Below are 20,949 nucleotides of genomic sequence, written 5' to 3'. Positions count from 1 at the left end.
CAAAATGAAATACATGTATCTAAATATGTAGAAAAAAAGATGGAAAAAGAGACGAAAAGTACAGAATATGCTATAAAGTACAACTTGATTATAAATTGTGCGTGTGCGTGCGTGCGCGCGCGCGCGCGCGTGTATGTGTGTGTGTGTGTGTGTAAGAGAGAAAGAATATTTAGCAATCAATTACACACATATCGTAATATTATATAATTATATTAATCACACATCGATGATATTATTATGAAAAATGGGGCTAACTAATAGATAAATGATGGATAAATTTTTATGAGTATCGATAGAATCTTAAGATTTAGAGATCCATGAATAATTAAAGAGCACTGATAACATCCCAGATAGCAAGAAAGAATTTAAAAAGAATTCATTTTTTTGTCACAAGATCTAAGTTCATTTTCAGATGCAAAAAGAATTCTTTTACGTAAAAGAATTCTTTTTACTCCCGACTGCTGCCAACCTGCGGTTGGCAAAAGAGGGGGGGAGGTATGCGTTTCAACCCATACAGCACAGAATATTGCAGCAATATTATTAATATTGTTGTAACATTGCAACAACATTGCAATATTGCCGCAATATTGCTGCAATATTCTGTGCTGTATGGGAACGAGCTCGGATCAGTTCTTACCGCTATTCTCGATAACAATAACATAGTTCGGTGTTATCTTTTGCACATCAGTTTTTTATTAACCAAAGAAGGTTTAGAACATAATATAATTATTGCATTGGAAAGTAAACTCAGAATTTGTGGCATAAAAATAAATTCTTTTTAAACTCTCTGTGCTATCTGGGATCACTAATCATTTCAATCGTATTGAAAATCGTTATACGAATTATTTTCTCTCGAATCATATAAATATTTTAATTTGTGCTAATCATTGTTTTATTATCGAAATTATTATGCAAATCTGTGATACACTTATAGCAAGAATAACTAATATGAAAATTGTACTTTACCAAATCACTACTTTATCATCAATTTAATGCAAAGATTTATATATGTACATAAACGCGCAGCGAGTTTTTTATAGTCATTCTCACTGAGACTTTTAATAATTTGTTGTCGGCGGAATTGATGTAATTATAATTAGAAATGAAAAAATGTTCTCTTATGCATACCTATAATTTTTATTATATAAAAGAATTCTGAGAATGTAATTGTAGAATTTTTTATAACTGTTTTTTTTTTAAATATCGTCTATTCAATATTTGATATATATATACATATATACCTATATATATATATATATATATATATATATATATATATATATATATATATATATATATATATATATATAATATGGTGTATGTATGTATGCACAAACGTATGCATGCGTGTATGTATATACAGTACGAGTCACACTATTTATGCCCTTTTCTCCAATCTTGGTCAATCCCCACCGTACCTAAACAAAGGGATGGCTCGTTCCACTATGTATTAGAGTTCAGTGGTATGAATGCGCCCTAATGCCCGTATCACACTAGCGGCTCGCGACTGCGACTATGGCTGCGTTCAGCAGAAAAAGCTGCTTTGCAACTGTTGTAAAATTCGTGAATCTGATTGGTGTATACTCTTAGATTCAGCCAAAATTAAGACCATACACCAATCAGGCTCACGAATTTTACAACAGTTGTAAAGCAGCTTTTTCTGCTGAACGCAGCCTATGATTGCGTCTGCGATTGCGATTCTGTCTGAACCAATCAGAAAGCAATGATCAGCGATTGTAACTGACGACTGCCATTTAGCTTTCGACCTATTTTTTTTGAGTCGCAGTCGCAATCGTAGTCGCGGCCGTGAGTCGCTAGTGTCATATGGGCATAAGAGGACACGCCGCGATCAAAGAGACGCTGAGGATGCTTTAAAGCATTTGATTGATCAATCAGGTTAAAAAAATCTTTACTCTTTTCATCCCTCATCAATCAAACGCTTCAAAGCATCTTCAGTGTCTCGTTGACCGCAGCCTCAGGGCGCATTCACATCTCAGAAAAGCAGAAAGCAGAAAAGCAAAAGCCAATCAGAAGTCACGCTGGTAGTAACAATTTCTACTTTTTGGCTATTTAAAGGCACAAATTCATGGGACGCTCGACGCTTATTTTCAGCGTCAAGACATCACGTAAGCAAAAAATGACGAATTGATATCTTTATTTTTACGTGATGTCTCTCGACGCTGAAAATGAGTGTCGGCATGAAAAGGCGCCTATGATACATTAGTTAAGGCTTTTGCAACAAACTGCTTTTGTACAAAAATTTTAGTCGTAACCGTAATTCTCCCTGCGATAAAAAAATAATCAACTGTGGTCATGACTGATCAGTTTTCTTATGGTTACAACTAAAATTTTTTGTATGTGCAAAGGCCTTTACTTATAAAGGGCGGCATTTGGCTGAGGCGGTAAGGTACTCGCCTGCTGTATGAAGGGTCTCAGGTTCGAGTCACGCTGAGACAGGACTTTATTTCTGCGATATAATCGCTCCAATCTCCCTTCTACTCCTTTCCTCTTCCTTACCTATGTCTCCTGATTTGTTATACTCTATTTGATGTGAGAAACTCCGCTGATTAGTAATATTTTATTACCAGTTTATGGATTAGATTAGATTCCCATATTAATTAAAAAAAAGGAAAGAAAAACAGTTATTACTTCTAATCATTAAACTCTATACATACTGTGCCACAATGGTATGGTGCGCGCCGAGGGAGATAGCAAATTAAAATTTATCCTCGAGAAATCAGTGAGATGTACATGAGTATGTACATACATTGCTTGTTGGAATACATTGCTGTTTGAAATAACTTTTCCTTCGGACTGTACAAAAACAAGGATAGATAGCTGTATTGGCCCTCTCTCTCGGCACGCACGGTACCATTGTGGCATTTGTTCCAATATGTATAGAGTTCAGTGCTTATAGTGATTACTGTGTTATTACTATCATCTGCTGCGATTTGCCACGACGACAACAATCCGAGTCACTCTCTGGCCTCATCGGAGCGAACCGAGGAGCGAGGATACAATTAAACGCATGTGACAAAAAACGTTTATTCGCATTTGCTCTAGAGCTGTGAGATTCGAGCAATTATCGAGAGATCGGTCGTGTAGAAAATACGAAAGTCATAATAATGTCGTATATATATTTATTGTGATATACGTATGCGGGTCGCAAAATACTGCAGTGGCAAAATGCAGTGGCCCTCGCTCAGCGTTATTCTTTCCCAGATATTTTTGGCATACATCGTGTATTCGATATATAGCCTATCGTTGCTGTTCGTCTCACCAGTTTGCGAAGACGGCAAGCCATGTCTCAAATCATACCTAAGCGAACGACCGCAATTGAATCTGTACATCTACAGCTCCATCAAGAGAAACCCCACGAGTAGAGATATCGATCTCGTGTACTCGGCGCAAAATTTCAATTACAATGAAGCGCAAATTATGTATGCATTCTCAATTGTTTAAACATATAATCGCTCTTCTATCATCCCTATATCCCACGTATCAACAATATTTTGGTTAATTTTTTATCTCTTCTCTATAAAAACAGAATCTAGAATTGAAGTATATATACATAAACCCAAGTTGAGTTTAGATATTATGTATAGGAGTGATCTGGATTCTCTACACATGAGAGTTTAATATATATTTTTTTTTTTCTCTCTTACAGTCCAACCATATTAAATATTCCACGCGAAACACGGCGAAATGGAACATTGTTTTTACACATACTATTAGTTCCTACTTCCACAAAACAGGACAGGTCGTTCATCGATTTGCAAAAAGTAATTACAGTCTAATACAATAAAATATATCGATGCTCTTTTTATTCCGAGTTTTTTGAAGTATTTAATTTTAATTACATTTTACAGGATATATTTACTTCGTATATTACAATTAAGATGACACAATACATGGTACCTGAAGCAGAAGCATTTAAACTGTTGGGCAAGAAAGATTCCAGTATCAATAAGGCCAACAAGATTGCTGTACATCTAGTCTCGCACATCAAAAGTCGTGTGACTTTTACAATAATGACAGACAATATTATGCTCCCTGCATATAGCATGCCTGCCGAACTCATGAATCATATAAGGTAGACAAATTTTACTTTTATTTGTTATCAAATGACATTAGAACATATATATACATACATAATGAATGTTATACACTGTTTAATTCGTTTCTTGTTACAGAATAATTGGCAAACAGACATTCTTGCCCATTGTCAATTACGATTTCTTACAAACGCGGCATCGGGATCTTCAACGAATTACTTTGCAGAATAATACAATGAGTGTCACTATAGAATATTCGCCTGTATCCCTAGGGAAACTACGATTGGTGCTACATGTGCAAGCAACCATGGAAAACTTGAAAAATCTCGGTTTCTCTGACAAGGACGTCGATGAAGTGAAGGGCATCTTTGCAGATACCAATATTTATTTACTAGGCGGTACATTCTTCATCGCTGCTATACATGTGAGTGTATAATAAAGAGTGTATTATTCTCATATTATATTAAAGAAGCGACGCCGATTGTCTATCATGTTACAGTTGCTGTTTGATTTTCTTGCTATTAAAAACGATGTCAGTTTTTGGCGAAAGAAGAGTAATCTCATAGGTCTCAGCAAATGGACTGTAATGTGGCGAGCATTCAGCCAAACTGTGATTTTCCTTTATCTTTGCGATGAGAGTTCTTCTTTACTTGTTCTTATTCCAACTGGTATTGGCACTATTATCGAGGTGCGTGCATATTTAATATAAATACACAATATAACATAAATATATAGTTATATCAACCAATATGTACAGGGTGTCAGGGCTACCGGAAGCCGGTAGAGTCCGGGCCTCACTCACCACTCCTTCCCCACTCACCGCTTCGCCGCGCGCCTAGTATAAGGTTACAGTGGGACGATTCTCGTCGCCGCGCGCTTCTACTCACGTAGATTGGCCGATCTTCTTTAATTAATTTTTCGTTAATTATTGCGAATATCGTAAAACAGTATAGGACCTTCCTTCTCAATTTGAATCTACCTTCACACTTCGGGACTGCAAAAAGTTATCAGACACCCTGTATAAGTTATATACAGGGTTCGTCGCATCATCTGCCAAAAAAAAAACCATACCTAAGTAGATTAAATCAAACTAAAAAGTCCTATACCATTTTGCAAATAACCACGTAAAATTTCGAGATATTAATTAAAAATCAGCCAATATAGCGTGCGAGTATAAGCGCGCGGTGAGGAAAACCGTCCCACTGTAACTTGATACTAGGCTCGCGACGAAGCGCACAAGTTACGGTTGGGGGAGTTACAGTGAGACCCCAGGTAGCACATATTCGTTTCAAAAACGTTTCACAAATGTTTCTTAGAAACATTTCATAACCGACTCTTGAAATCGTTTCTGATTGGTTAAAATGTCCACATGAGAAACGTTAAGAGATACTTTTCTGCCAAAAAACGTTTAAAATACGTTTTTTTCTTTTATTCATTAAACGTTTGTTTTTTCATGAAAAAAATAAAATAATGCATTCATACACACTCTTTAAAAGTGAATTGGTATATTATCACTAAAAACAGTAAATAGAGTCACTAATTACAGCAGTTATAAGTTATTATGGCACTGCAAATCAGTAATATTTCACTGAAAGAATTAATAATATTCATTGTTTTAATCAGTAACATTGGACTATAATAGAGATTAGATTTATCTACTTCGTATAAAAGTAAAAATTATATTTATGTTTATATGCATATTGAAGACGCATCTTAAATAGATAATGAACGGATCATTTTTGTTTATTCGCCGGACATTTACTTGTCGGACTTATAAAATCGATTTGATATCTGAAGTTTCTCTATTGAAATTGTATCAAAAGTTAAATCGAAGTAATACTGTTATCTGTCGCCCTTTGCAAGCTTTATATAATTCTCTGACTAAAAATTAAGTACGAGAGAAATAGCGCACCGTAGCGGTAAACAAACGAACTAGCGATTACTGATTTTACAGTGAAATTTTATTTTGTAATAAACGTGTGTGTGTGTGTGTGTAGCATATAATGCACATATTGCATATATATATATATATATATATATATATATATATATATATATATATGCAATATGTGCATTTTTTGTCAATAGCTGTGGAAATTGAAAAAGATATCTAGAGTACAACTAATTAGCAGTAATAGCATTTTGCCAAGAATACAATTTAAAACTGATGACATGGATGCAGCAGAAGTAAAAACTCGAGAATTTGATGCTGAAAGTATGCGTTATTTGAGTTATCTGTTATATCCGCTAATCATTGCTGGTGCCGTCTATTCGCTTCTTTATCAACCGCATAAGAGGTAAACAATCGCTTTTATTTAAAATAATAACTTTTGTGTTAAATAAATCAACCATTAATTTAAATTATATTGTATTATAGTTGGTATTCTTGGAGTATAAATTCTATGGTAAATGGCGTTTATGCATTCGGATTCCTCTTTATGCTACCACAATTGTTTGTTAATTATAAATTGAAATCCGTGGCGCACCTGCCGTGGAGAGCATTCATGTACAAAGCGTTTAACACGTTCATTGATGATGTGTTCGCTTTTATTATAACGATGCCAACAGCTCACAGAATAGCATGTTTCAGAGACGACGCTGTCTTTTTGATTTATTTGTATCAAAGATGGTAAACATATTTTATGGTTTTATACATTTTGTTTGTATATGTGCCTGTGTGTATGTATCTATGTATATATGCATGTGTGTACGTGCATGTGCGTATGCATGTGTATACGCATATATGAATCAGATTTGTCCAGATGACGGAAACGTAATGCGATACTGGACTGTTTGAGCTGAGCATTTTTTCATTAAATGCAGAGATTGGTTAAAAAAGTAACAAAAGAGAATAAAAATTGCAAAGTGGAATTGCAAAATGTTTTAAGCTGCCTCTGCATATACAAATATATATTTTTTTTCTTGCAGCATTTTTCGACTGAAGCGAGTTTGGATTGCTTCGGGAACGTTTGGCAATTTTTATAAACTTGTATTCAATTGCAAACATCAGTTTACGTTTGAGATATCAACTTTTTAAGATTAAACAAAAAATAAATCTCAACTTTTTTTTTCCTAATTTCTATGGCAAACATAAATCGAAAAAATGCCTATTTATCGTATCCTTTGTGTCCAATTTTGTGACCTGAGGCAAAACTTATTTTGTTACCTGAGGGCCTTCAAAAGAATTCCTCAAAAGGATCCAAATCCACTGAAGTCGAAAATTTAACTTCATTATTCTCTGTGGCTCAGCGACGCGTAGATCGCATTCCAATTCTCGTACGATCCTGATACATATATGCAGGTAATATTTTAAAGTATAAAAAAATTGGCAAATACACATTGTCCGCAGGTTATACCCAGTGGATAAATCACGTATGGATACTGATACGATTACAGAAGAAACTATTGATCTCGTTAATAAGAAAATAAATTAACGATTCTTGTTGTTCATTGCCATCATTTTTCTTCGTGGCCTACTGGAGAAATTACGTAATTTCATGCGTTGACGCGCTATTACATGTCGATATTATTACAAACATTATATCGCTAATGTGTGAAAATTTCATTTATAATACATGGTTTTTGTTATAAAAAGATAAAAATATATATTTTTTATACATTTTTTATCATCATATCTCTTAACTTTTCAACTCTCTTACATTTGATTCGATAACAGATCTTGTGTGATTCGGGTAATCGGAATTAAATCATAATCGAAACATCAGTATCTTGCCTCAGGCTTAACAGACAGAAGAAGGAGATTATGTAATGAGTAATATCTTGGAGAGATAGCAGAAAAAGTCAACTTGCCGTCAGATAAAATAGTGCATTCCGACTCGTCATTCATACGCTTACTTAACAAGGTTGTATATCATCAAACTACTTCTAAATACAAGAGATTATGATTTACATTCGTGAGGGAAGCGTGCTATGAATATTCTGTATCCTGTGAATCGTTTATAGCAATACAACTTGTGTAAGTCTGTGAAAAACTGCACTTTGACTGTGTTCAAAATGCTTGTGATAATCAAGGTTTTGGATCTCTTTTAAATCGATAATGCTAGTGTTTTAACATATAATAATCCCAGAAGTTTTTTCGAATTAAATGCTGATATTCATTAGTATATATATATACTCCTAATAGTGCAAACCCAGATTACAAGTTGTGCGACGTGCGACGTGCCACGTGCGACATTACACAATAAGCAATGGAGTGCATTATGTGCACTATACTGATTATGATTTTAATTATTCTCCCTATATGGATTTTTCTTTGGTTTAACAAACGCATGAAAGGACAGCATTATCTTGGTTTAGGTATGACGTTTCTATTTTATATTTTGTGTGAATCTGTGTTGGAATAATAATAAAATCTACTTTTTTCATATAAAAATTAGTTTTTGTTAATTTTGCGAAATAATGCGATAATTGATTTAACAATGAATGTACGCTTATATTTAAAAATCAACTTTTTTTCTTTAGACATACTGTTTGTCTTAAAACGATGGTGGGCTCTCTGGTGTATCTCAAGGCAGAACAAAAACAGAGATAAACTCAAATATGATGAATTGTTCAATATAAAAAAAATCTGGAAACCATACACGGATAACCCAAAGATTATTATCGATGAGAATGTTCGTAATGCATAATATTTTCAAATATATTGCTTCATATATATTCATATGTATACGCATGTTACAAATAAATTGTTGATTGTTTACTTTATATAGAGTTGCGATAGCATATCTTTCTGTGGTGCTGATCAGAAAGGCAATTCATTATTCATTAAAATGACTCATAGAGGACATCACATAGTGGAATTAATCTTGCAATTAATCTTATCAGATGGCCGAATTTATATGCTACCCGGTAAGATTTGTTTAATATGATGTATTATTATTTAATGCATAATGGAGAATAAACTGGCACATTTGTTTGTGCAGATCATCCTGATAAAACTATGACAAAAGATACAAATGAAAAATGGTCAGCATCGGGTTTAAAAATTGAATTATTAGAACCACGACAACGTTGGAGAATCACTTATAATGGTCTTCTTTGGAACCAATGTCGAGAAGATACATCTAACGAAGACAATGTCGAACATATTCGCTTAAATTTCATGTGAGTAAAATTGCAAATAAAGTTCTGTAAAAATACTGCGAGAAAAAAATGATAAAAATTATACGAGAATGACCACCACATGTATTTTCTCATTTTTCAGATTTATAGGAAAGCCTCGATCACTAGAATGGCCAGATGACTGGAGTACTCATTTGCATGCAGATGCTTTAGCACGTGAACCATGGAAAAGTCCCGACTGGATGCATAAAATGTAAAACTTTATATTAATATAATAATAATGTAAATCATGATTAATCGTGAATTATCATCTTGACAATATGTTCATAGATTTTTCGTTTTCTTTCTGATGCTAAATTTTTTTCTTTTCTTTCCAATAGTAAATTAATAGACTATACAGGTTTTGATCAATGGGGATCCATTATCGGACAGATAACGTTTAAAGATTCAAGTATAAATGAACTGTATCTACGAGGACTTTGTCAGCGACGTTGGGGTAAACACGAATCTCATCAATTTCGTCAAATCATCACATTTTTTGGTGTAACAAGGCATGGAGCGATGTATTATCTTGGTGTAAACGATACCAAATATAGTTTTTCACAGTAAGATGAACAAACTATTATATGGAATAAAAAAAAGGCATGTATGTTGCGTGTGTGTGTTTGCGTGTGTGTGTGTGTGTGTGTGTGTGTGTGTCCGTGTGTGAGGGCGTTATGTTTTTGATACTTTTATATATCTGCTAAATATATTTCAAATATATCATTTAAAATATGAGATGTTATCACAAAGAGAATTTTATAAAGATAATGATAAATATTTTCTAGTTAAAATAATATAAGGGTGAAAACAAAGTGTTAATGATACAAAATTTGTTGCAGCATGCAGTTTGGCCATCTTGAGGAAGCGGGAGGAAAGATATCTAAAATTGATTGGACCGATTTAAAACTAAGTGATTTTGAAAAAGGAAATACTGTTCGTATGACCTACAAGATTGCGTTTACAGGTATATTTTGAAATATTTTTTGTCACAATATATTACAAACGTATAATTTGACAGAACATTAATTTATATATACAAGATGTATAAAAGTCTCGAAATCCTGAAATATATCTTAAAAAAATAAGCATTTCAAAAAAAAAAATGTTCAATATAAAAATTGCAAATATAAAGTAAATATAAATTATAAAGATTTTAAGTGACTCATTACATCGCAATGTTAGTATGGTCTTTGATAGCATCTGGAAAATCACTCAAAATTCAGCAACTTTTTTTTTTTTTTTTTTTTTTCGAAAATGCTTATTTTTCAAGCTAATCAAGTTTCCAAAACTATTTATACACTCTATATATTTACATATGAGAATAAATTATATATATTTGTGCATGATACTTTATTTCTTTAAAGATTACAATTGAAACCATTTCATCTTACAAAAAAAAAGAAACGAGACAAAAAACTTATAAAAATTTTTTTACTGAAGCTAAATTTAAATTTCACCCACTCGCTACCACATACACACACACACGCATACGCACGCACACTGCATTGGCTCAAAATTATATTAAGTTATTAACTAATGCCTTATAAACTAATTCTTACAGAAAATATATTTATATATAATTATAAATTTTTTTATATCTTGTGACATTTTAATATTTCCACGACTATTTTAGCGGCTGGAAAGAATTACGACGCCATCAACTACACGGTAGGCGATGCAATTACCTATTACAACGGTCCATCTTGGGCATGTACAACTCGTAATCTGCATGTACAACTAAACGGCAGCAAAGGTATATATCGATATACAATAATAACAACAAATCAAAAATCCTGCAACTGTATCAAATTGAGAAATTTATATTTCCTGGAAGAACAATCTTAAATCTATATGTTTAAGAAAACCGTATGAATATATAGGTATTGGACTGATGATTGTGTGCTGCCCATGTACGAGAGTGAAGCAAATCAAGATCCCAATCGACAGAGTCCAATACTTGACACGACCTGACACATTTGGACAAAAGGACAGATACATCCTACATTTTGCAGATAAACAATGTCAAAATGAAAATATTGTCGGAGGAAAGGCATATTCTCTTGCAGTTCTGACATCTATTATTACCAATGATGTACATATTTTATAATGCATCTGAAAAGCGGAAAATTTATCATAATAAAAGTATGAATTTTGTTTTGTAGTTTATAGTACCCCAAGGTTTCTGCGTAACGAGTTTCGCTCTGGAGCAGCAATTGCATCATCACAAACAATTGCAGGAATTGATCAATGATATAATAGACATTAGTCGTGGCAAAAAGAAGGAAGATCTCAAGACTTATTGTCAAAAGTATGCGTCTAATGTTTCTGCTTTTAAAAGTGGTTATTATATTATATTACTTTGTGGTTATTATAATAATTGAATCGTCTTTGTTTCTCAGAACAGTGTCTATTATTCAGACTACTCCTGTCCAAAAACAAATTGAACGAGCAATATTGGAGGGCTTGAAAAGATTGGAAATGTCTGTAAATGAAAAAAATGTATGCAACATGTATGCCGTAAGATCGAGCGCTGTTGGAGAGGACAGCGAGGAAACTTCGGCTGCTGGTCAAAACTCGACGTATTTAGGCGTGAAGAATGCGAATGACATTATCAATTGCGTTGCTAAATGCTGGGCAAGTCTATTCTCATATCAAAGCGTCGAGTACAGGTAATTAATTTATTTTTCTATCTCTCCCAGAGAGAGAGAGAGAGAGGAAGAGGAGACAAGGGAAGGAAAGTTTATTTATTTCATGATGGTAATTACATATATAGACGACAGAATGGACTACCCATAAAAGTATCCATGGGCGTTTGCATTCAGAGAATGATCGATGCGGAAGCGGCTGGCGTTATGTTTACTAGACATCCTACAACTGGTGATCCATCTAGCATCACTATCACAGCGAATTATGGCTTGGGAGAGGTATATCTAATGATATCTCAAAGATGCAATATATGAATATACTACTTCTCTGTATAGTATTTATAATACACACACACACACACACACACACACACACACACACACACATATATATATATATATATATATATATATATATATATATATATATACTATTATTCACATCGCAAAAGTATTTGAGTAATTTCATCTAAAAAAAATCGGACAAGATGTATAGTTGAAATACTTGTGTTGAATATTTTTTGGATTTATAATTCACTATAAATGACATGAAATAAAATGTCCTAATATTCATTGTTATAGACGGTAGTATCTGGGACGGTTGAGCCTGATACTCTGACGATTCGTAGAAAATTGGACGACACTCTAGTTATAAGTGCCTCGTTGGTAGGGAGCAAGGAACAGAAGTTATCGCTGAAGGACGATGTTGTGACTAGATGCACTCCGAGTGAACAGGAAACTATGAATATATCGATATCTGACGCGACCGCTCTGCGATTAGCTAAAATAGGATTGCATTTGGAATCGCTTTTTGGATCCGCTCGAGATGTGGAATGGGCGATTGTCGGCGAACGGATTTTTCTTCTGCAAGCACGACCCATCACTACCATTAACACATGGACAGACTTCGAATTAATGCACGAGTTAGACTCGGAGGTTCCTCCCGATGTCGATCTTATAACTTTTGCCAATGTCGGAGAAGTGCTTCCACGTCCCATTAGTCCTTTGTCGAGCTCTACCATTATAAAAGTATTGAACTTGGTGGTTGGCGCTAAATTCAATTTTGATTGCACGTATCTTCATTTGATTAATATGAGATGCGCGATGAATTACTGCAACGTAAGTATTTGCATCTATGCATTTATATGCATTTACAGAATAAGTAAACCGATTGATAATTTTTTTCCTTTCTTTCTTTTTAAGTCTGCTTTGCAAGATGTTGACAAAGAGATAACGATAGCGAATAAAATGGTAGATGTAGCCATATGCGGACGCGTAGTAATGACGTCCGAAATACATCGGCTCGCGGTAAAAAAGTACGGTATCGTAAGCGGATGGCGGAAAATGTATTTGATGTACGATATGTTTAAAGCAGTGAGGATGAGTGACGCGATAATAAGGGCTGCGACCGACATGTCTAATAAATTCATTTTGAATACTAACGAATTCGATACACCTCGTAACTTATACAATGTCATAAATAAGAAGTACAAAGAAATCTATCTAGTAAGTTATCGCATTAAAAAAAAAATATCAAGTTTAACTACGAAAATATATGCATCATTATAATAAAATATCATTATTTACGTATTTCAGATAGCGCAGTGCCATAGTAAAGTGTCCATGATAAACGTCTTTTATCAGATGATAGCGATGTTGCTTTTAACAAAAGGCGACAATTTTATGTCCAATCATCTTGCGGATATCGCTGTTTTACTAAGTTCGTGTACCAATGTTATCAGCACCGAAGTACCAATAGCCCTGAGCAAAATAGCGGCGTGCATCAGAAAAAACGGCAAATCGGAAGAATTTAGTAAAGTCGAGCCCGCGGAAGCTATAGATTGGTTGAAATTGAATTGTCCACCGGCCGCGGAAAAACTGTGTGCCTTCTTTGACATGCATGGTCACAGATGCGTTCACGAATTAGATTTGTTCGCAGAACCTTGGATATTTAAATCTGATAGTATCATTAGTACGATTCAGGTATCTCATTAATAAAATATCGCATCGAGAAATAATTAAGAAATATTTCAATAAAGTTTGCATATAATATACCGTATCTATATTTACTGTACTATTTATACTGTTTTTAGACGCAAGCAATGTCTCCCGGAAAGAATTATGTGAGCAAAGTGCTTAATGTACAGGAAACTATCGCGTCTTTAAAAACGCCCATGTCATCGTTCACTAAATGGCTCCTACAGCTTGTGATACCTCTTTGTCGAAAAGCTGTCACACGCAGAGAAATGACAAAAAACAGGATTGTATCTGCTGTGCATACATTGAGATTAGCTTACAAACATCTTGGTGTCTTGATGGTTGCAGAAAATTGCATACCTGATGAAAATCTCATTTTCTTTTTGACACACCAAGAAATCGGGCAACTCTTGAACAATCACAACTCGTTACTCGTGCGAAAGTGAGTTTAAATTTATTTATGATTATACTTCTAGGTCGGTATTCATAGTCCGATCTTATATTTGAGATCGTCTTAAGTTCGAGCTTGAAATGCTACGCAGCCATTTGATTGGTTGAATGAGGTCTTAAGTCAACCTCAGACCAGACTTAAGACAATCTTAAATATAAGATCGGACTATGAATACCGGCCCTAAAGTATATATTAAACCATATCGTAATACTTTTTATTATATGGACAACTTTGTTTGAAATTTTTCAGAGCACTCCGTAGAAAAAAAATTTATCAGCAAGCAGCAAAATTTGAATATCCAGAATTTAGCGTTGGCATGCCTATACCAGTACAGGTTGTAATTATTTCCATTGTTCAATCTAAATATATTATCTAGATTCGCCAATCATTTCCTTACATGTGTGTATATATATACAGGATGATTCTGAACAAACGTTTGTCTTTAAAATATCAAATTCTTGAATGAATTCTAAGACGATTTTTCCTCTTGCAAAATTTTGCCCGGAGCTTAGTTTTTAAACTATAAAGGAAAATAGTTAACTACTTACGGAACGAGTACAAGAGGTAGGCAGGGACGGCGCGATATAGGCGATTACGTAGGGCGCTCGCCGCGATCAGCTGATTGCTATACGCGATGACTGTAACAATCAGTGTGTGTATGTGTGTGTGTGCGTCCACATTCTCACACACACACACTGATTGTTACAGTCATCGCGTATAGCAATCAGCTGATCGCGGCGAGTGCCCCACGTAATCGCCTATATCGCGCCGTCCCTGCCAACCTCCTGTACTCGTTCCGTAAGTAGTTAACTATTTTCCTTTATAGTATAAAAACTAAGCTCCGGGCAAAATTTTGCAAGAGGAAAAATCGTCTTAGAATTCATTCAAGAATTTGATATTTTAAAGACAAACGTTTGTTCAGAATCACCCTGTATATATAGTATTCCTGAGATTATTAATGTGTACCATGTCTCATTGTGCAGAAGACGCTCGACGCCTCATTTTACGAAGGATGTACAAAGATTGAAGGTACTTCAATTTGCGAGGGTTCAATACTAAGTAGAGCATGCGTGATAACCGATCTATCCGAAGCAAAAAATATACAACGTGGAGATATTTTGATCACACATTGCACCGACATTGGTTGGAGTCCGTACTTTCCATTATTGGGTGGAATCGTGACAGAATTGGGCGGTCTTATAAGCCATGGTGCCGTCGTAGCGAGAGAATACGGTCTTCCTTGTATTGTTGGCGCTAAAAGCGCAACGCAAGTCTTTCAGACAGGTTTGTACACATTTCTATATTACAATATAAGACAATCTACACAAAACTTAAGTTATTATTATCCTTATCATAATCATCATTATCATTATTTTATTTATCAATCTCTATTAATGCAAATTTCTCTATTCAGGCGACACTGTATTATTAGCTGGAGGTGTTGGTGTGATACATTTAATTAAAAAAGTGAGCAATAATGAAAAATAGATAGATTTCCATTATTATATTGGGATTGCAAATATAACTTGGATTCATATAGATTGTATTTGAAACATAATAAATATTCTCTCGAAAGAGAGAGAGAATGATAAAATTTTTTATATAAGGATATACAAGAGATGAAAAATAAAATAAATGGCTTATTATAAATTAAAGCTTATTGACGCAATAAACACAAGTATCATACATTATTCAACTGTATGGCGATAAGCTATATATAATATGCATATTTAAACGTAGCAATAGAATTTTTAAATTAATTAATTATTACTTACAATATACATCGTTGGATATTCTAGACGCCATAAATTACACAGTGGTAACACGCTCGGGATCCGCCGTCAAGTAACGAATATTCTCCGTTCCTTCATTGACAAGACACGATAACTGTAGTCGCATGCAAGTTGTTACCTTTGATAGAAGAGCGTCTATTCGCATACGGTCTACGGTATTTACAGGAGGTATCGCGTCCAAAGCTTCCTCGAAGAAACTTCTGTTTGCAAAAGTTGAAGTTATATAGTATAAATTCAATGCACAATTTTCAAAAATGAGGTAATTTCTGAATTTATTATATATATATTATAAATTCAGGAATTACTTCATATTTGAAAATTGTGCATTGAATATATATGTGTATATATATATATAGTTTCTTACTTTGCTCTAGTCGTGCTATAAGCTTGCAAAGCGTTCCTCAAGAGTGTTATATCTGTCCGAGCTTGAATAATTCCAGCCGGTCGAAACTGCGTAACGCACGACATGAGTCGCGCGAGCTCTTCCGCTATAGTCTCTATTATGTGGGATAGAATTCGTTGTAATAGAGCTGGCGCAACTCTGCGCACCTGTGCGAGAAAAAGAATGTTCAAAATTTATATATATATATATATGTCGAGTTTTATTTGGGACATAACAATTTATTACCTCCGCGTGCACTGCGATTAAATTCGCCAATATTTCTTGAGCATACGGCTTTAGATGGGTCGGCTCTATATCAAAGTCCCACTCCAAGCTACCTAAATACATGCTAGGTTCTATTGTACCGACGAGCGGATCGCAACGGCGTTCTAGATACGCTTCCAGAACGGCGCTATCCAACGTCTCCATTTGCGTCCAATCGGAATTCCATCCAACCGCGGTGGATAATTCGGGATAACCTTGTGTTTTCAAGGCATCTTCGATTCTTGGTAAAACGATATTCAACGTGTATCGTATATTGCTTAACGAAATTAAAAGACATTGCTCCCATGTCTGCTCCATAAAAAAATTTACAAATATTATATGCGAAAGAAAAAAATAATTCTATTTTTATAAAAGTTGCAAGCATCTCGCGCCATTTACGCTACTTACTGGTCCTTTGTGTTTATTGGTTTTGCTTTTATAACCAGAAGGCGAGCCGATCAATTGCGAAACCGACGTTTCGTCATTGTCCTCGCAACCGCTAAATGCCAATTGTTCTAAACATCGCGTGAACGATGTGAATAACATCTTGACGGTATTGTGATAGAGAAACTGGTGTGTCGGATTATTGAACAGCGGCCCTTCTCTCGGGCCGCAAGCAATTACTGTTTCACGCGCGTGTCTCGATATCTTCACGACTGTTTCCTCAAACAAGTACGGCTATTCATAGTACAAAACCATTACCATTTGGCAATAATATATAACGGGATATATAAATTTCTAATGAAAATAAAATTTATGGAAATTTTTAATTTTACCAATTTCGTAACACCACCGTCCTCATTCAAATATTCTATTTGCCACGTTTCCTCTCGATTCAAAGCTATTATATTATCTGCTCCTTGCTTGAAGAGAGCAATCAAACATTGTATCCTGTATAATATACAAAGAAAAAGATAGAGATATTTGGTTGTATAAGTAATGAAGAGAATTCAACTGAACTCTTAAATTGTGTAACTTGAAAATGTACCTTAAATTCAATATAAATGACCCGAAAATGTCAAGAGCTTCGCTAGGCAAATCCAAATGTATCAGAGATGCGTACATTTGTCTGACGCAACGTAATATATGTAAAAGCCACTTTGCATCTACATCATGACTGCATATATTCTTGATGGCCTCCATGGCACGCTGCATGCTCGATAAAACTAAATTCTGTATGTCGTGTACAATAATGCATCTTAGATATGGAAAAATAGAGACTAGAGACTAAAAACTAGAGAAATTCCAAAATTAAGCAACATTTGTACATGTTATGTTCCCTATGATAATTAGAAATAAATTTAGACATAATGTATACGTACTTTAAAATGACCTTGCTTTTCCACATCTACCGCTACATGTAGCTGTCCTGTGAAATAACTCTGTCCCAATCTCCATAAGTCTGGCAATTGTTCAACCACGATATCGCAGATTGTTTCGATGCACGAGATTTGTGGTGGTGGGTTATTTCCATTAGTTTTCTCCAAGCGCAAATGCTTAATATTTAGCGGAATCGACTTGAACGTCTTGTTCATATCCTCATAATTAACTGCGTCTAGATGCTCGGGTACAACATTGACAATACATTTTTCTAGATAATTTGCATGTGAAACTAGAAAAGAGAAGGGAGAGATTTGAAATTTTTTTAAAAATATAATTAATATACATGTAAATAATATACGTGTAATATATATATATATATATATATATATATATATATATATATATATATAGATTATATATATATATATATATGTAAGTATAATTTGTTAAATGTAAAAAATTTTTTAACATCAGTTTTAGATAATGCTTTTTTTTTTGCACTTACGCACCTATCGCATCCCATGCCGGATCACCTTCGGCGTCGAGATTGACAAGATTTCTAATGATCTTCTTACGTTCCTCTAAACTGAATGACATCTCTTCTAATCTTTTCCGTAACAGCACTTTAAAATTATTAATCCTATCATCAATTTCTTCCAATACCTTTCTAAAAACATCCACCTCTGTATTTTTAAACAGATTCTTAACTCTGGCATAGTCATTAATTACGAGATCATAATTGCCACGTTTAATATTTCTCTCAATGTTTATTGGCATACAAAAGAGAAATTTATAACGTTGCATAACAGCCAGTGCATTACGAGTAGCATCAGCTCTGTCTCTTCTCGCTAACACATCGTCGAATAATTTATTAGCCTCTGACATAGACTGTCTGATGGCTTTTTCCAATTTCTCTGTAGGATCACTCCCATAACTCCTCATGTCTGCCTCAAACTGATCCTTTAATGACATTATTGTATCAAGTTGCTCCATTACTGCCCCTACATTGGCCTGTTAAATATTCAATTTTGGTTACATCAGTTGGTTAGGTTGATGAATTATGAAAATTCTTTTGAAATATCTCTTTTGAAAATTCTTTTATCAACAATCAATATCATTTGCTCACTTTCAAAAATGACAACTGCCCTTCCTTTTGAGAATTAACTTTTCTTCTAAGATAAGCCAAGCCAGCTTTTAAATCTTCCAAAGTTGTGGCATGATGATGCTGTAATAAAAACCATCCTGGATGAAATTTTTCACTTGTTAAATCTCCGCTTCCATCCCCGAAAAGTTCGGTCAATTCATCCTCGGGAAACTTTTTACTTCAAAATAAAATGCAAATAATTTATTTATTTATGAAATATTAACAACGACTTGTATTATATTATAGCAACTTAAATATTTACTCGTTTCCCTCTACACTAAGCCCCAAAGGATCTTCCTGTTGATAGTTTGTAGGCGACAATGCCCTTCTACCCCAACCCAAACTCTGCATAGGAGCTTCTTCTACCCATACAGCCGACTCCTTCATAGGACCTATAGTCTCATGATAACCACGAAACTGTACTGTCGAGGTTCCCTGCCCTCCGCTTCGTGTTGTGACTATTATATCGCCGCGACCTTTGCAAGGTCCTGACCTCGCTATAATTTTATTCGACGATTTCCATTCAGCCGAAAGTAGACAGTCACATCCACATATTGTCAGTCCTAAAAAAATTTAAATAAACAAATTAAACCAAACATTGATGTTTATGTACACAACTTGGTATTTAAAGTACAACGCAATCTTAAAATTTACTCCAAGTAGAAAAACAAATTTCGATTCTTCCTATTCAAATCTTCCTCAGATTGATTATTGATACACTCGTTAATATAGTTCAAATATATAAATATCTTAGAAATAAAAAATACCTAAGAAATTATTGTATTAAACCTTTTAGTTTTATTCATTGAAATATTATAATAGAATGACAGTAATTTTTATCATCTACTTTGCGTGCCAGTAGTTTTGTTATTTTTTACGTAAAATTAAAAAATATTTTATATACGCACGCAACACACACAAACACATATATTTATATATGTAATTTTTATATATATAAATACATACACTTAAAAACTGTTTTTCCTTTTTTTAGATTTTGACAAAATTTAATAATTATTTACAAATGGCACTAACCTATAAGGTCTTGAGCTTTATTTCCTAAAAATTCTCCACGCATTATCACCCGAGTGCCGGGTGGGCCTTCTTTAGGCGATATTCCAGTGACCACGGGTGGCGGTCCCATCCTAGTCAATAATGTTCTAAATTACAAAGAAAAAACATGTATCTCTCGCTGTCGACTATACGTCATAATGGTCATCACACATAAAATTCCATAAGCACGTAAGACGTAAAGGCCATGGCACACAAAAAAACGTAAGCAGTAGAACGTAGTCAGTAAGCAAATTGACCAATCATGATTGAGCAGTAAGCAGCCATATTAAAACGTAAGAAAACATAAGAATTCCGATTGGTCGATTTCCTTACTGACTACGTTTTACTGCTTACGTATTTTTGTGTGCCAGGGCCCTAAGCGTAAGGAACTCGACCAATATATAGATCTGTTCTTTATAGCTGAACTGGCTGCACTGGACTGCACTAGTTCAGAGGTCCTTTTTTAATGGCAATTACACACACATATATGATAGTGTGCTGTTGGTCGCTCGTAAAAATTTTCTAAAAATTTTTCTTCAGAAATTTATTTAAGGGCGACCAGTGACACACCTTTTGCTTCTACTAGGGCTGTGTTCCAAAATTCACTGCCAGTACTGAAAATCTATAGTTTACGTGACGTACACTATAGATTTTCAGTACTGGCAGTGAATTTTGGAACACAGCCTAGATACTTCGTTAACGCCGCGTTCGCGGCGCATGCGCGAAAAACTCACCCGG

The 20,949-nt window shown here is 34.4% G+C and overlaps 3 protein-coding genes across 4 annotated transcripts; 2 read left to right on the top strand and 1 right to left on the bottom strand.

Moving 5' to 3' along the window:
- The first annotated feature begins 2,690 nt into the window (after positions 1–2,690).
- LOC145961929 (lipid scramblase CLPTM1L) lies at positions 2,691–7,966 on the top strand. Of its 2 annotated transcripts, XR_014435746.1 has the most exons (9): positions 2,691–3,440; positions 3,668–3,782; positions 3,870–4,093; positions 4,194–4,479; positions 4,555–4,743; positions 6,144–6,352; positions 6,433–6,684; positions 7,405–7,544; positions 7,732–7,966. XR_014435746.1 is itself a non-coding variant. In XM_083082544.1 (8 exons), the coding sequence occupies exons 1-8, from the start codon at positions 3,157–3,159 to the stop codon at positions 7,487–7,489; spliced, it is 1,644 nt and encodes a 547-aa protein (XP_082938670.1). In that variant the 5' UTR covers positions 2,692–3,156; the 3' UTR covers positions 7,490–7,677. The 2 variants fall into 2 exon arrangements, 1 of the variants encoding a protein (XP_082938670.1); XM_083082544.1 differs by lacking the exon at positions 7,732–7,966 and having other exon boundaries at positions 2,692–3,440; positions 7,405–7,677.
- On the top strand, positions 7,890–18,006 carry LOC145961927 (rifampicin phosphotransferase-like). Its single transcript, XM_083082542.1, has 20 exons — positions 7,890–8,031; positions 8,200–8,372; positions 8,538–8,689; positions 8,786–8,924; positions 8,999–9,179; positions 9,280–9,390; positions 9,518–9,742; positions 10,019–10,143; positions 10,813–10,932; positions 11,060–11,271; positions 11,342–11,487; positions 11,579–11,848; positions 11,953–12,103; positions 12,407–12,943; positions 13,028–13,330; positions 13,421–13,807; positions 13,918–14,243; positions 14,502–14,586; positions 15,236–15,536; positions 15,667–18,006. The coding sequence occupies exons 2-20, from the start codon at positions 8,264–8,266 to the stop codon at positions 15,738–15,740; spliced, it is 3,954 nt and encodes a 1,317-aa protein (XP_082938668.1). The 5' UTR covers positions 7,890–8,031; positions 8,200–8,263; the 3' UTR covers positions 15,741–18,006.
- Positions 15,731–20,623, bottom strand: Sec5 (exocyst complex component secretory 5). Its single transcript, XM_083082543.1, has 12 exons — positions 20,566–20,623; positions 20,194–20,318; positions 19,421–19,721; positions 19,141–19,336; positions 18,524–19,025; positions 18,014–18,303; positions 17,680–17,864; positions 17,468–17,582; positions 17,100–17,369; positions 16,674–17,000; positions 16,410–16,594; positions 15,731–16,245 (listed from the first exon to the last, which is right to left on the bottom strand). Exons 2-12 carry the CDS (start codon positions 20,300–20,302, stop codon positions 16,062–16,064), a joined length of 2,664 nt encoding a protein of 887 aa, XP_082938669.1. The 5' UTR covers positions 20,303–20,318; positions 20,566–20,623; the 3' UTR covers positions 15,731–16,061.
- Between the last annotated feature and the right edge of the window lie 326 nt (positions 20,624–20,949).

The sequence above is a fragment of the Camponotus vicinus genome, unplaced genomic scaffold, assembly GCF_025532165.1.
Source record: "Camponotus vicinus isolate PSW18456_S1 unplaced genomic scaffold, iyCamVici1.0 SCAF_11, whole genome shotgun sequence".
Taxonomy (NCBI): Eukaryota; Metazoa; Arthropoda; class Insecta; order Hymenoptera; family Formicidae; genus Camponotus; species Camponotus vicinus.
Note: the sequence above shows the minus strand (reverse complement) of the source record. Positions and strands in the feature narration are given on the sequence as shown.

Bases quoted from the DNA above. Each gene is read 5' to 3' on its own strand.
- LOC145961929 (XM_083082544.1), top strand. From the start codon at position 3,157: ATGCGGGTCGCAAAATACTGCAGTGGCAAAATGCAGTGGCCCTCGCTC. The intron at 3,783-3,869 runs GTAATTACAGTC...TACATTTTACAG, and splicing joins CGTTCATCGATTTGCAAAAA to GATATATTTACTTCGTATAT. The intron at 4,094-4,193 runs GTAGACAAATTT...TTCTTGTTACAG, and splicing joins GAACTCATGAATCATATAAG to AATAATTGGCAAACAGACAT.
- LOC145961927 (XM_083082542.1), top strand. From the start codon at position 8,264: ATGGAGTGCATTATGTGCACTATACTGATTATGATTTTAATTATTCTC. The intron at 9,391-9,517 runs GTAAAACTTTAT...TCTTTCCAATAG, and splicing joins CCCGACTGGATGCATAAAAT to TAAATTAATAGACTATACAG. The intron at 12,104-12,406 runs GTATATCTAATG...TCATTGTTATAG, and splicing joins CGAATTATGGCTTGGGAGAG to ACGGTAGTATCTGGGACGGT.
- Sec5 (XM_083082543.1), bottom strand. From the start codon at position 20,302: ATGGGACCGCCACCCGTGGTCACTGGAATATCGCCTAAAGAAGGCCCA. The intron at 19,337-19,420 runs GTAAATATTTAA...TTTATTTTGAAG, and splicing joins CTTAGTGTAGAGGGAAACGA to TAAAAAGTTTCCCGAGGATG. The intron at 17,865-18,013 runs GTACGTATACAT...CACGACATACAG, and splicing joins AAAAGCAAGGTCATTTTAAA to AATTTAGTTTTATCGAGCAT.